The sequence below is a fragment of the Oncorhynchus clarkii genome, chromosome 22, assembly GCF_045791955.1.
Source record: "Oncorhynchus clarkii lewisi isolate Uvic-CL-2024 chromosome 22, UVic_Ocla_1.0, whole genome shotgun sequence".
NCBI lineage: Eukaryota > Metazoa > Chordata > Actinopteri > Salmoniformes > Salmonidae > Oncorhynchus > Oncorhynchus clarkii.
Window position 1 is genome coordinate 15284007 of NC_092168.1, and position 15248 is coordinate 15299254.

Below are 15248 nucleotides of genomic sequence, written 5' to 3' on the forward strand. Positions count from 1 at the left end.
TGAGAGGAGGTTGTCTGCTTTTGTTGATGCAATGGAGGACCACCCACTGTAGGACCAACCACAACTAAGCTTTAGCAATGATTTACTCCGTAGGAGCAAGTAATGCAAGGTGAGATTTACCTACAGAGGATATGTTGTAACCGTCAATTTTGTCAACTGTCTCTCCGCTGTTCTTGTGAGGTTGCACTGTTTATAACAGGTATTATGTTAACTTACATGTACTATATTGACGTTATATCACTACTAAAATGCGTAATATTCAGTTTAAAGATACAGGTAGGCTTCCTGTGATGCTGTGCTGTCCCCTGTCTGTGGTTGCTTCAGGGAGAAGCAGCCATGTTAATATTGGTCTTGTTCACTGGTTCCAGTCTAGGGGCCCATAGAGCATTGCCACTTCAAGCCATATCTCACAAGACACCGTTTAGAAAGCATGCTTCCATTTTGCTGTGCGACTCAGGTGTTTTAAAAAGCTATTTGACTTTATGTCATCCGTTAGACCTTCCCAGAGGCTTATATCTGTAAACCATATGCCATGGCTGACTCAGTCACCAAATCTCAACCCAATTGAACACTTATAGGAGATTCTGGAGCGGTGCCTGAGATAGCATTTTTCCACCACCATCAACAAAACACCAAGTGATCTAATTTCTCGTAGAAGAATGGTGTCGCATCCCTCCAATAGAGTTCCAGACACTTGTAAAATCTATGCATTGAAGCTGTTCTGGCTCATGGTGGCCCAACGCCCTATGAAGACACTTTATGTTGGTGTTTCCTTTATTTTGGCAGTTACCTGTATTTTCAAGATGTTGTTATATGTTTTGCGTCAATTGATATGTGCTTACAGTTGAAGTCGGAAGTTTACATACACCTTAGCCAAATACATTTAAACTCAGTTTTTCACAATAAACAATATCTTAAAGGGGAGGCTGAACCTTCTGATTTAGTCTCGGTTTCAATTCGCCTCATTAGGAAATGCGATTGAGAATGAGATTTGGGTTTTGGAGGCGTGCTTTGATGTGGGTGTCTGTTGTGTGTGTGTTCGAACATGGGAAGCATTTGTACTTTCACTCTGCCAAAACAGTTACCGTCACTCACCCTTCTATGTAACTTGAAACAGTCTAACCAGGTCTTGTGTGTGGAAGTATCCTAGACTAGCTAGCAAGCTAGCCAACTTCTTTTGCCAATTAGCTTCAGCCGGCTGGTATGCGACCGTGGCAAAGTTGGTTTGGCTTTGGATAGCCTATCTGTGGGGCTAGTTAGGGACCGTCAATAAATGACATGATGTAAATGGGACAATACTTTCATGTTGCACACCGTTTAGTTGTTTAGATGTTTTCAATATTTGTATATGAATTTCTACAGTTTATAATTGATTTGAGGCTTTTAAGTCATTGAAATTTGGAGCTATTGAAATGTTAAAATATTGTAATTTACTGATGGTGCCTAACTAGCCCCATAGGGATATCGAATGTCAAACCAAATTGACCATGGGCATTAAGATAGGGTTGCATGCAGCTGCAGTCTGAATGGATGATTACTTGGGTGCTGCCAGTTGTGGGCAGGATTGAAATAAATCTAACCCGAGGAAAACTGTTACGGTACATTTCATTCCATGACATAATATTTTTTCCTAATTATCTTTCGCAAGTCTTCGTTTTGGACCAGACTGACTATATGACCAAAATGATCCTATTTACACTTTGTAGTCAATTTTGACACTAGAATAAAAATGTTTCTGACTCATATCGATGCCACAAAAGGAGAAGTTGCTTATTACGTTCAGTTTCTCTTTAATCGTACTGTATTTTTGCCATGCAGGCTACTTACCTTTGTTGTGCCCAACCATAATCAAACAGTGTCATTTTGGGATCAGGTTACAATAATCTGTGGTTACAGGAAGCCGCTAAAGACCCCCTGAGTCTAGTTGTATTTCCCAACCTCAGAGTAGTGTGCAGTGAGTCTACCAAACCAGGCACAGGCCCTTTCATTAACTTTTCTCTGATTCCAATTCAGAGAGAAACTCCCAATAGGAATGTGAGTTTTGGGTCTGGCTTCATCTGCTCTATTCCTGAATATTGTGTTTATCTTGGAACCCAGCAGAGAGAACCGTATAGGCCTCAGTAAAAAGCTCTGCCAACTGCTTTCAACAAGATTCTACAGTGAAGTATGAAGTACATTTTCCAGTAATTGTTCTCTTTACTAGCTCATTCTGGGCGGTGCATGTACATTGGGACACATTTCTAAACAGATGAAAAGCCTGTCGTTTTAGACAGTGATATGCAGTGCGCTATAGCCTGGCAGGTGGGACTCACGTGTCGTGTGGAAGATGCCATCGCCGGCACTGATGTGGGACAGGAAGGCATTGCCCAGGCCCTGGCCAGCGTGAGCTCCCTTCACCAGTCCTGCTATGTCCACCACGTTCAGGAAGGCCGGTCACCTTGCTGCAGAACAGGTAGTAGGGGTTAGGGCAGTCGAAAGGAAACAGAGGTTCTATAACTCAGTTTAATGTCTAATATAGCCAACAAAATACAGAAAAGGACAACATTTGGGAGGTGAAAGTGTTCCTCAGGTTTTTACGTATGAATCAATACTGCCAGAGGAGATTGCCAGTGATCAGACTTTCTTGTTTTCAATGGAAAATATATATACGTCTTCAAAATCATGTCTGGGGCATTAGCGACCTATCGCTGACTAATTGGTAGCCCTAGGAGCCCATGGTCCTATCAGCCCTCCCACTTAACGCAGATAAAGGAGAAATAGAAACCAAGCAGCAGCCTGTACACCAACACCGGCCCTACACCTTAATCACCCTCCTACTGACAACAGAGGTATGTGTGATTCATCATCAGGCTCCTACACACTGGAATAAGAGCTGTGACTAAAGGGTGATAGGGTTTATGTCATATTAGTCCTAGCAGAGTCATAATGCGTACGTTTTTGCATTGCTCAATGCTGAACATGTTATACAGTCTCTTTCGCAACACCACCAACCCCAGAGAGACAGAGAGACATTCGTTCCCTGCTGTGATTTATGACCCTCTCTCACATCAACCCAATAGGATGGTCTAACCTCGCTCATAATGACATACGATAGCCAGCCACTGACACTTAAATGTTATGGCCTCTTACTTAAAAGACAAACATAACATGGAAGCCTGCAGTTATCCTCATATGTATTGTACAGGACTGGCAACTCAATGTCAACAAAATGTTTGCGTCTTTCATGTTGCAGTAGTGTACATTTGCAGTGGCCTATACATATTTGCCAGAGAGCCCAAGTCTGAAGTGTGAATAATACGTGAACAGTGAGACCCCATACCTGACAGGCTTGTGGAATTGGCACAGGAAATCATAGCGTTCATCTGGAATGGGCACTCGGCTTTCATTTGGGTCAATGGTGCAGAAGGGGAAATTCTCAGTTGCAGCTTGACTCTTTGTCAGCACGTTGAAAAAGGTTGACTTCCTAGAAAGAAAAACAGCAGAGAGGTCAACACATCCCAGAAACTGTTTGTGGATCCTGATGGCTTGAGGGTATGATGTTGGTTTATTCAAAGACCTCAGCAAAGCCTGCAAAGCAGGAAGAACATTTCATCTCCACTATGGGAAAGAGGTCAATCTAATATATTGAACATTTGAGCTTCCAAATCCTAAATGTCCTGATTGTAGTAAAACATTAAGCCCATTTACAAGGTCAGATAATCCCATAATAGATCAATTGTGGTTGGAATCCAGGAGAAAATGACGTTTTTGATAGATATGAGCGGTTGAATGGGATCAGCCAAACATAGCCCATGTCGTGCTCACTGAGAGATTTCTGTTCCACAGCACAAGCACCTCAAGAGTGCTTCAGGTTGCACTGACTACCCAATGAATGCAAGTGTAATAACGGCAAAGGCAGTTAAATATAATCCTGGACAGTTTTATCTTGGTCCCCTCACCTGATGCTCTCCGCATTTCAATGATTGGTTGGTTTAGACTCCAAAATCTACAAGACTCGAATTGCCTGGAGATTGCTGTGATGAAGCATGGATTCCTCACACGTCGCAGGATTGCTCCATCTGTTATCGTAGATATTTCAAGGATGTTTGAGATCATCCTCAGAAATATACAATCTGCCTATGATTTACAATGGCATATGAGGATATTAAGCGGAGCGCTTCCCCATGTCCCCAGACAAAGGGGATTGTATATAGTCAAAGAATATTTATATGACTTGACCTTAATGTTAATGAAGACCAGTGTTATTCTGCCTACAGTGGTGGACAAAAACATGTCGCTTCAATCATCTCTCATGTTTGTATTCATCAGCTCATCACAGAGCACGAGGCCAGTTGAACAGCAGTGCTTGCCGGGTAGGGTGGGGAGCAGGGTGAGGAAAGGGGTCATTGTGAAGCCCCAGGCTTGCTAATGTTTCATGCAGGAGAGATTATTCCCAGTGGACACACATGCTATTAGCTCTATCCCTGTACAGTGGAAATGTCAGGAAAAAGGGAAATATCATAATGAGTGAGATGTTGCTGCTTGGCAGGCTTCAGGATTTGACAGCATGGTATCCTTTATTGTGTGTTTTTATCTGGGGAGAATCTTGTAATACCCACTCATCAATCAAAAGCCTTTTATGGCTGTTTATTCTGATCTATTAGACTTAAGAGTCGGTTGAGATTCTGAATTATTGAATTAAATTTGGCAAATGTAATCCCAGACATTACTGGTTCAGGGTTTGCGACCTTTGGGTTCACATGCACTGTACAGTGAAAGGTATACATACTCCTGCGTCCACAGTAATGAGAGCCTTATGGCATGTGGCCTGAAATGAACTAGTCCAGAGGCTCTCAAAGTGGGGTCCGTACGCGTAGGTACTGCAGGGGGTCTGCGGACAGATCTCAAAATATATATATATATTTTAAAGTGGATTATTATTTATTTATATTTTATTTTAATAATATTACTAAAAACAGCAGATTAAACACATTTTTTTGCCAAGGGATATGTGGAATAAGTTTAGAGGGTGTAATAAAATACAATGTCATTTTATTCATCTACAATTTATGTTCTTAAAGGGCCAGTTTAGTCAAAAACTAGATTGTCTTGTGTTTTATATATATTTCCACACTATGAGGTTGAAAGAATACTGTGGAATTGTGAAAATTATGATAATGCCCTTTCAATTTAAGAGATGTTTTAAAACACAGCCTGAAATTTCTGCCTGTTTTGGTAGGATGGAATTTTGGCCAGCCTGGTGTCATCACCAGGTGGTAAAATAGTTAATAGACCAATAAGAAAGAGAGTTCCAAACCTCTCTGCAAATAAAAGCTCATTTTCAGTTTTCTGAAGTCGGACGTTTACATACACTTAACTTGTTTTTCAACCACTCCACAAATTTCTTGTTAACAAACTATAGTTTTGGCAAGTCGGTTAGGACATCTACTTTGTGCATGACACAAGTAATTTTTCCAACATTTGTTTACAGACAGATTATTTCACTTATAATTAACTGTATCACAATTCCAGTGGGTCAGAAGTTTACATTCACTAAGTTGACTGTGCCTATAAACAGCTTGGAAAATTCCAGAAGATGATGTCATGGCTTTAGAAGCTTCTGATAGGCTAATTGACATCATTTGAGTAAATTGGAGGTGTACCTGTGGCTATATTTCAAGGCCTACCTTCAAACTCAGCGCCTCTTTGCTTGACATCATGGGAAAATCAAAAGAAAACAGCCAAGACCTCCACAAGTCTGGTTCATCCTTGGGAGCAATTTCCAAATGACTGAAGGTACCACGTTCATCTGTACAAACAATAGTACGCAAGTATAAACACCATGGGACCACTCAGCCGTCATACAGCTCAGGAAGGAGACGCGTTCTGTCTCCTAGAGATGAACGTACTCTGGTGCGAAAAGTACAAATCAATCCCTGAAAAACAGCAAATGACCTTGTGAAAATGCTGGAGGAAATAGGTACAAAAGTATCTATATCCACAGTAAAACGAGTCCTATATCGGCATTACCTGAAAGGCTACTCAGCAAGGAAGAAGCCACTGCTCCAAAACCACCATAAAAAAATCCAGTCTATGGGTTGCAACTGCACATGGGGACAAAGATCGTACTTCTTGGAGAAATGTCCTCTGGTCTGATGAAACAAAAATAGAACTGTTTGGCCATAATGACCATCGTTATGTTTGGAGGAAAAAGAGGGAGGCTTACATGCCGAAGAACACCATCCTAACCGTGAAGCACGGGGGTGGCAGCATCATGTTGTGAGGGTGCTTTGCTGCAGGAGGGACTGGTGCACTTCACAAAATAGATGGCATCATGAGGGAGGAATATTATGTGGATATATTGAAGCAACATCTCAAGACATCAGTCAGGAAGTTAAAGCTTGCTAGCAAATGAGTCTTCCAAATGGACAACGACCCCAAGCATACTTCCAAAATTGTGGCAAAATGGCTTCAGGACAACAAAGTCAAGGTATTGGAGTGGCCATTGCAAAGCCCTGATCTCAATCTTATAGAAAATGTGTGGGCAGAACTGAAAAAGCGTGTGCGAGCAAGGCCTACAAATCTGACTCAGTTACACCAGCTCTGTCAGGAGGAACGGGCCAAAATTCACTCAACTTATTGTGGGAAGGTTGTGGAAGGCTACCCGAAATGTTTGACCCAAGTTAAACAATTGAAAGGCAAAGCTACCAAATACTAAATGAGTGTATGTAAACTTCTGACCCACTGGAAATGTGATGAAAGAAATAAAAACTGAAAGAAATCCTTCTCTCTACTATTATTCTGACATTTCACATTCTTAAAATAAAGTGGTGATCCTAACTGACCTAACAGGGAATTTATACTAGGATTAAATGTCAGGCATTGTGAAAAACCGAGTTTAAATGTATTTGGCTAAGGTGCATGTAAACTTCCGACTTCAACTGTAGGTTGAAAACGACAAAGGTTAAAACAACGAGATTCTAATATCCCATAACTCTTTGCAACAATAGGACCAGCTATGCTAGTTAGCAAAGGCGCTGGTAGCTAGCAACGGCGCCAGTCATTAGTAATGGCCCTTGTAGTTGGCAGCGGCGCTGCTCCCAGGTTTTTACCAAGACTCAGACCACTCACAGACAGTCCTGAAAAAAAATTTTGCTTGAAAAATTCCTCTTTGGTAAGAAGATATTTTAGTGCATTTTTTTAAAACCATTTTAATTGAAAACAATCACAGTAAAGGTACTTAATAGTTACCCAGAAATTACTTGATTTTGAGATAAAAACGGCTGCATTGGAACTTTAACTATGGGCAACATGGGTCTGGGAGGCTCACAGGGATATTGGCATTCATTGTACTCCACCAATTATTTAAAAAAATGTAACTCAACACTTGTATTCCCCCATACATGCACAGTAATTTAAGCTTTAAAACTGTCTCTCTGCCTCATGTAAGACTGTGTAGAATTACAGCATATGTGTTGAATTGCAGAGTACTATAGCTTTAAAGCTGCAAAAACAACAAAAACGCTCTGCCACTGACAAAATATCTCCAATGCCAGGCCTTTAAAATGTTCCTTCCCAGGACCTGAGACTTGGTTTGTCTAGCCCTGCACTGCCAAAGTCTTAGTAAAACTCCTTGTATGCTATTTTTTTTAATTTTATCTCACTCAAGTTGTGTTCTGATTATGAGGGGGTCCCTGAAGAATTTGCTATGACCAAATGGGTTCCCGGACCCCAAAAGTTTGAGAACCCCCTAGTCCAGTGGTTCCTAACCAGGGGTAGTAGGATCCCTGGGGGTACTTGACGTATCCACAGGGGGTTTACATGAGGAGACTCATGAGACCATTGGCCTACTGGTAAAATACACATGAGGGGACACTTCAGGGGTACTCTGGGCAGAGCAACATTTAGCTGGTGGTACAGTAACAGAGAAAGGAACCACTGCCCTAGTCAATGAATGAACAGAATACCTTTACACTGGCTCATGCGGACCATATAATAAATGAAGTACTTAAAAATGCATAGTCCATGTTTGCTAAGCATTAAAAATGTATATTTCGAGTTTACATTTAAAGACTATAGATATACCCTACATTGGGCAATCCAACGATTCCTATTTTTAAAGAGGTCCCAAACCGTCCAATCAGTGGTGGTGGCTGCTGTCCATCATCTCCTTTCTGCTAACAAAAAGAACATGTCAATGTCCATTGGGAGTGAGAGCTCATAGTATTATGTAATCTAGGGTACACATTCAGCTTTGGCCTGAGCTACTGTAGTATACATAAAACACACCTGGGAGCCATGTCCTTTTCTTCAGTTTGCGCTGGCTACTAAAACTGCGCTTGAAGTATAGTGAAAAAACATAAATGCACGATTTAGAGACAATAAGCGGACAGGTGTCTAGCTAACACCACGCTGATGTCGACCGCACTAACGCCCTGCTCTCAAAATAGGACATGATTCTGCTCGAAATAAAAGATGACACTGGTAGCTTGCTAGCTGACCAATGTTTCTACATTTAAACACACACTTGTTAACATTAGGCCTAGTATGCCTACTCTACTTGAGCTGAGCTAAACTTAATTTTGTCATAGAAAATGTATGCACACATTAGCGCATGTACATTGGACCACGTAAATACTTTTCATACGTGCCTGACTGTGTTGTCTGGCACAATGCATTTGACTTGCACCACATGCACTTACAACTGATTTAAAACGTACAACACACCATTATAGGTTACTACAGGAGTTATTACAGGAGACTACCCAAGAGTCAAGCCTATAAACAAAATGACAGTCTCTAACACAGAATATTACAGTGGCAGGGTGTGCTGGTTAGGCTGTACCTCATAACAGGGAGGGTTAAATCAATGCAAGTAAGCAGCTGGGAGATTACTACTCCTTTAACAATGTGAATCTTCTATGCTATTCCTTGCCTGAGCGCTGGTTTTCCCCTAAGGGTTATCTCCCTCCCCGATATTTTTCTTCTTCTTCTGAACACGAATATGATTGTATATCAATCTGCCTGTTAAGCACCATTGCATAGTGAATTTCAGTCTTTCCCACATATTCTTAAAAAAAAAAAAGCTTCCCTTGACAACCAGAAATGTACAAACATCGGATGGAAAAATGTGAAAGGCATTCAGCAATAATTACCATGCAAGGGCGGGGACGAGAAACAGGTTGAATACTGTACATTGGAAATTAATGGAGAACCATATGGCATGCAGGTCTTTGCATATGCAAATAGCCTACTCACTTCGACGATCTGGTGCGTTAGTCCACAAATCATATAAAAGGAGATAGGCCTACTGTGCATCTTGATATAGATTTTACAAGATAAAAATAACACGAGTTTATGAGAAAATAACGTTTTCTACATAAAAATGAAGTAGGCTACCGCCAGTATGACCCAAAACACCACCAACTGTATCTACTTGTTAAAAAATAAATAAAAAATCCCTTAAAAAAAAAAAAACTTTCATACACCTGTTTTACGATAATTATATAAATGATCATGTAAAACTACTTAGAATTGAAGCAAGGCGTCCTTGCCCCTAAACTGTTTCATCCCTTGGCCAGAAACAGCTGTAGGCCTGTGGATTTCAAACAATTCCGACCATGAGATTATACCGATTAGTTAATTGTCCACAAATAAACTTCCCTCCAGGCCTAAAGAAATTAATCCGTGCAGGAACTGACCAGAAATATCGCTCTAATCCAGCATCCTGCATCGTTTAACATGCATAAAACGAGCCTCTAATAATATAGATTTGAGGCAATCAAATGCCTTTTGTACCAATAATTTAAATGAATAGGTTTGGATTAATCATGTATCTTTTGTTGTTGAACGCCTTGATCGATGCAGCGTCACTTAGCCTCACCACAATAGATGCACAACGTTTTGTTCTACCAAATAAATCATTTTCATTGTTTAAGGTACATTGATCAATCTAATGACTTGTAATAGGCTCCTAATTGCCACAGAAAAGTGCTTTGGGATGGAGTCCTGCATGCGAGATTCAACTTCAAATTCTCACTTGAATGACACTGTTCAAATATTTTTCAGGACAATATTTCGTCAAGGATGCTGGCATTCGGTACCAAACGTTACGCACATTGACAGACTATCACATCTTTATCATGGTAGGCCTACATGAAATTGTGTGAAATTCCAAACTCAAGTACATGTGCAACGCCATTCAAAATTAGTAAATAGTCTTAACACGGTTTCAAAATGAGTATTGGCACTCATGTGATCAAACATTTTGGCAACAGCTGTCATAATCGTTGTTTTAGTGCTCTGGTGTCCCTATCTGCCTACACCGCTAAAGTTTTTTGTTTGTTCGTTATACATTACCTTACGACTTCATAATATAAGTGTTTCAATAATCAGTTAGATGTTGAATAATGTGGGAATAATCACTCTAATTAAAAGCAAGTACTCCATCGAAGGCATTATCTTCCCCTCGCTCGGTGATAAATGATTCCTCTTTTATTTACAGACAAAAATATAAATCCAGTATAAAGATCTAGATAACACCAGAATGTGATTATATATAGAACATCAACAACAGATAATCAACAATAATGACACGGGCCTTATTTTAACCAAAAGTGCATGACACCAGACAAAACATCTCGAATTGTAATTACAAAAATGCCAAAAACGGTAAGAGAAATGAATTCTTACATGCTCAGACACATCTTATCAGACACTCACGCTGTTCGAGCTACTTTGGCATTACAATCAAATTTGTTTATGCAGAATCGACATTTGATAGTGCTAATAGCACTCCACTCAAATTGCCATGATTGCAAAAAAAAATGAAGCAATTTTCTTGGCTCCGTTCGATGGATTTGATGAAATTGTTTTATATTCGCCTCTCTAAAGGTGGGGATTTAAAGCAGAGAGAGCCTTTGAACAAATTGCGCTTGCCTGACTGGCAGCATTCAAGCGCTATAATGGAGCATTATTTGCCCGTTTTGAATACTGTAATGCACAGCTTTCAGTGAAGCCTTTCCCTGGAAAATTGCTTTAACTTTTAAAGAGATGATGATTCACACCAAAGCAGGCCATTGTTACATTATGTCATTACCCCCTAAATGTTTAACAAGCTGTGAAACACGTTGACATATATTGCATTGTGATCTTTTAAAAAATGTATCTAGAGAAGGAAAAAAACTATAGTCATTTGGCGAAAAAAAAAAGGTAACGTTGATGAGCTCCCCAATGGGTTTTCTATGATTCAATTGTATCTCCAAACGTTATATTTAGTTAGCCTAAATATTTAGTGTGCAATGCTCTATGGTTTCATTGTGCCATATGAAATCAGCCTGTGTCTGTTGAATGAAATCCATTCGCCAGGCTGACATGAGGGGAACAACATCTCCTGTGATTATTATGAGAACGTCTGCAATATTTTTTTCAAATAGTTGTATTTTAGTAGTTTACAGGTTGTAACTCTTCAGAACACCAACCACTCATCAAGTTAATTGTCACTTTTTTAATTGACCAAAAATCCCCCCGCACACACTCAACATACACGCGTAAATTGGCACAGACAGGCAGGCAGACTGGCGCTTCACGCTCACGCACGTACACACACAGAGTTTACAAACAAGTCCACGATGCTCTCTTTAACGCACACCTGGCAACGTCGCTTGAGCCGATGGAAACATTAAGATAATTCACCGGTTGAATGACATACCTTGTATTGCAAGCGTCTTCACTTCAGTCAGCCATTATTCAGTGACAATGGGTCAGCTTACTGTATTTTCTGGCCTCCTGGTGAGAGTACGGGAACTTCTGCTTAAATTCATGTCCATGGACGCTGTGAGCAAGCACATGCCCTGCAAATGAAGACGTTTCCATTCCTGAAAGTGCATGACAGCTTTAGTTTTGACAAATATGAAGGCACCGCAATTCTTATAGGCCTAATATCATTTTTTTTCAATAATCACCAATCCCCTTATGGCATGTCATGAAACATAAAACATTTTTGGGACTCCACGAGGGATAAATGCCAGTGGCAGCTATAGCCTACACCAGAACAGTATCCCTCACAATAATATGCAATTAGAGAAATCCGTTTCAATAAGAAGCTGCAGTTGAAATAAAACAAGACAATTTGTCAGAAAGCCTTAGGAAATGCAACAGAGTGCATCACCTAACTCAAACATATCATATCAAATGCTTACCTCTTTCAGAGGACTGGTTTACCCCAAAATGAGCTCGATTCTACAATGAAAGGACACATTGAGCCTTGATGAGAGAATACATAAAATGTATAAAAACACCACATCGTGTCTTGCTTGACAGTCAGAGTCGCACAATAGTTATTGATTGACGTGAATCTTTTAGCGTTTCTGTCCTTAGTCGAATCTCTCATTGGCTGACATCGCCCCCTTGCCAATAATCCAGCACTTAGATTGGCTGCTTGCTCTTGCCAGCTGTACTTCAAAGAACGCGCTCTCTACAACTAGGTAGTGTAGGAGCTCTGAGCCAAGAGAGAAATCGTGTGACTACGAAAAAGCACAGTGCCTGAGTCGAATTGGAAAAGTACACTATTGCAGAATTGTGACCAATTCAACATAGCAAAGGCCCTGGATATGGCTACGTCTATACTTGGGGTAAGGCGACACAATATTAGTTTTCAATTCAATGCGTAAAACATGCGTGAAAGTAGGCTTTATACTTTGTCGCTTTCTAAGAAGTTTGTGGTCAATGTTGTTTAATCCTTCAGCTTTGTTGGTCATAGGTATTTAAACTGCTTGTTTATATGTTGAACATCGTGACTCATATCGGTTTATAGACCACTTTCCTCAATCAAAAGAATTGTAGCTTTTGCCAACTTTCAATAATAGGCTATACCCAACATTGTGAGCAAACTTTCGAGACACGCAGTCAACTGAGTGACATTACTGTATATCCTCGATGATTGTGGCTGTTTATTTGGTTCAGTGGATATTTGGGTCCCATTTTGATACACTCTTTATGAATAAAAAATGTCAGTAAATTCAATTTTTTATCCATTATTACGGTAAATAATTTTGTAGCCTGCAATAATTGCTATCCAAACAAGCATGACAACCGAACGGTTGGTGATCACATAGGCAGACGCAAAGTATACTTCTAGCAAATACATGTAGGCTATATTATTTTCATTGCTTGCAATGTTCTAAATACAGATATTAATCTCTTTACAGGAAGAACCACGATTTGGAACTACCCCTCTAGCTATGCTGGCTGCTACTTGTAACAAAATTGGCAATACCAGTCCGCTTACCACTCTACCTGATTCCAGTGCGTTTTCAAAAGGCGGATTTCATCCTTGGAAAAGAACCTCCTCTAGTTGCAACTTGGGATCCAGTCTCCCTGGATTCACTGTAGCAACAAGCCGCGGATCGACCGGACTAACATCAACTACTGGCACAGGCAACAGCGCGTTCTGCTTAGCCTCCACCTCCCCGACCTCCTCTGCGTTTTCCACAGAGTACAGCAGTCTGTTTTCCAACTCTGCGAGCATTTCGTCCCAAGAGTCTGGGCAATCCGCCTTCATCTCCAAAGTCCACACATCAGCAGAAACCCTGTATCCGAGGGTAGGGATGGCACATCCGTATGAGTCGTGGTACAAGTCCGGTTTCCATTCAACCATCTCGGGCGATGTTACGAACGGAGCGTCCGCGTGGTGGGACGTTCACGCCAACCCTGGCTCATGGCTCGAAGTCCAGAACCCTGCAAGCTCACTGCAGACCTCCCTGCATTCCGGGACCCCCCAAGCCATACACTCTCAGCTCAGTGGCTATAACCCTGACTTCTCCACTTTGACACACTCGGCATTCAGCTCAACCGGTATAAGTCCCACGGCATCTCATCTCCTATCAACTGGCCAACACCTGTTAACACAAGAGGGATTCAAAACAGTCATTCCATCATACACGGACGCCTCTGCCGCCAACGCTATGATTTCAGGTTCCAGTTCTGGTTCCTCAAGGTCATCCAGGAGGTACTCCGGCAGAGCCACATGCGACTGTCCGAACTGTCAGGAGGCTGAGCGGCTCGGGCCTGCAGGGGCCAGCCTACGGAGGAAAGGACTTCACAGTTGTCACATTCCTGGCTGCGGTAAGGTGTATGGCAAAACCTCTCACCTTAAAGCCCATTTGAGATGGCATACTGGCGAGCGGCCCTTTGTCTGCAATTGGCTTTTTTGTGGCAAAAGGTTTACAAGATCAGATGAACTTCAGAGACACCTCCGTACCCACACCGGTGAGAAAAGGTTTGCTTGCCCAGTCTGCAACAAGCGCTTTATGAGGAGCGACCATTTGAGCAAGCACATTAAAACCCACACTGCCGGCGGTGGAGAAGGTAAAAAGGGAAGCGACAGTGACACCGACACCAGTAACCTGGAGACCCCCAGGTCCGAGTCCCCAGAACTCATTTTAGACGGGGTAAACCCCAGAATCACGAACAAGGACCCATCTCCTCATGACGAGCCCTGAATGCTGTTATTTGAATGACTTCGAAACCAACTTTATAAAGCAAATGACCAGTAGGCATCAAAACTGGCACATGTAATAAAAAACGGGCCTAAGGTTTGAGAGACAGTATTGGAGGAAACAATTATTTTAGGCAAAGCATTTGAAAACTAAAAATAATTAGATCTTACCGCCATATTGATTGAATGTTCAACTCGTTATTAACCATCAAACGAAAAGCAGAATTATTCTATAGGGTATTGTAAGAAAATGACTATAAAGCTGTCAACTTAAAAATGAGCTGGAGGACATTTTAAACGGATCAGTGCGTAAAAGGGGTAAGTTAACCGAAATGAACTTGGTTGGCCCATGTGAGTCGCCATCATCTTGTACATATTGGCAACAAACAATGTGTTCTTTTCATGTAAATGTTAATTATGATTGTTTTATTCGTGTTTGGGATCCTGAAATTCAGGGAGTTTACTTTTAACGCACTTTGTGGATATGTATGTACACAGCTTTTAAAAAATTCAGTTAACCATTTAATTTCTTTGCTAAAAATATATAAATGTTTACTTGTATAAAATCACACGTACAAGCCTTTCATTTTGTCATAATTAAAATGATGTAAAATCTGAGGCAGTAGTCATGTGATGGGAATGTTTTACTATCTTGTGTCCCATATTTGTTTTCATTATTCCAAATGAAAATAAATGATGAAAAAGGGTAATTGATTTGATCGTAAATAAATACGATTGCCAAACGTAAAATGTAGATAAGCAAGAGTGTTCA

The 15248-nt window shown here is 40.9% G+C and overlaps 1 protein-coding gene and 1 pseudogene across 1 annotated transcript; one reads left to right on the forward strand and one right to left on the reverse strand.

Moving 5' to 3' along the window:
- LOC139380178 (obg-like ATPase 1) overlaps window positions 1-8279 on the reverse strand; it is a 66188-nt pseudogene extending 57909 nt beyond the window's left edge.
- Window positions 8280-12489: 4210 nt separating this feature from the next.
- Window positions 12490-15037, forward strand: LOC139380177 (transcription factor Sp9-like). Its single transcript, XM_071122630.1, has 2 exons — window positions 12490-12611; window positions 13188-15037. Exons 1-2 carry the CDS (start codon window positions 12591-12593, stop codon window positions 14478-14480), a joined length of 1314 nt encoding a protein of 437 aa, XP_070978731.1. The 5' UTR covers window positions 12490-12590; the 3' UTR covers window positions 14481-15037.
- The last annotated feature ends 211 nt before the right edge of the window (window positions 15038-15248 follow it).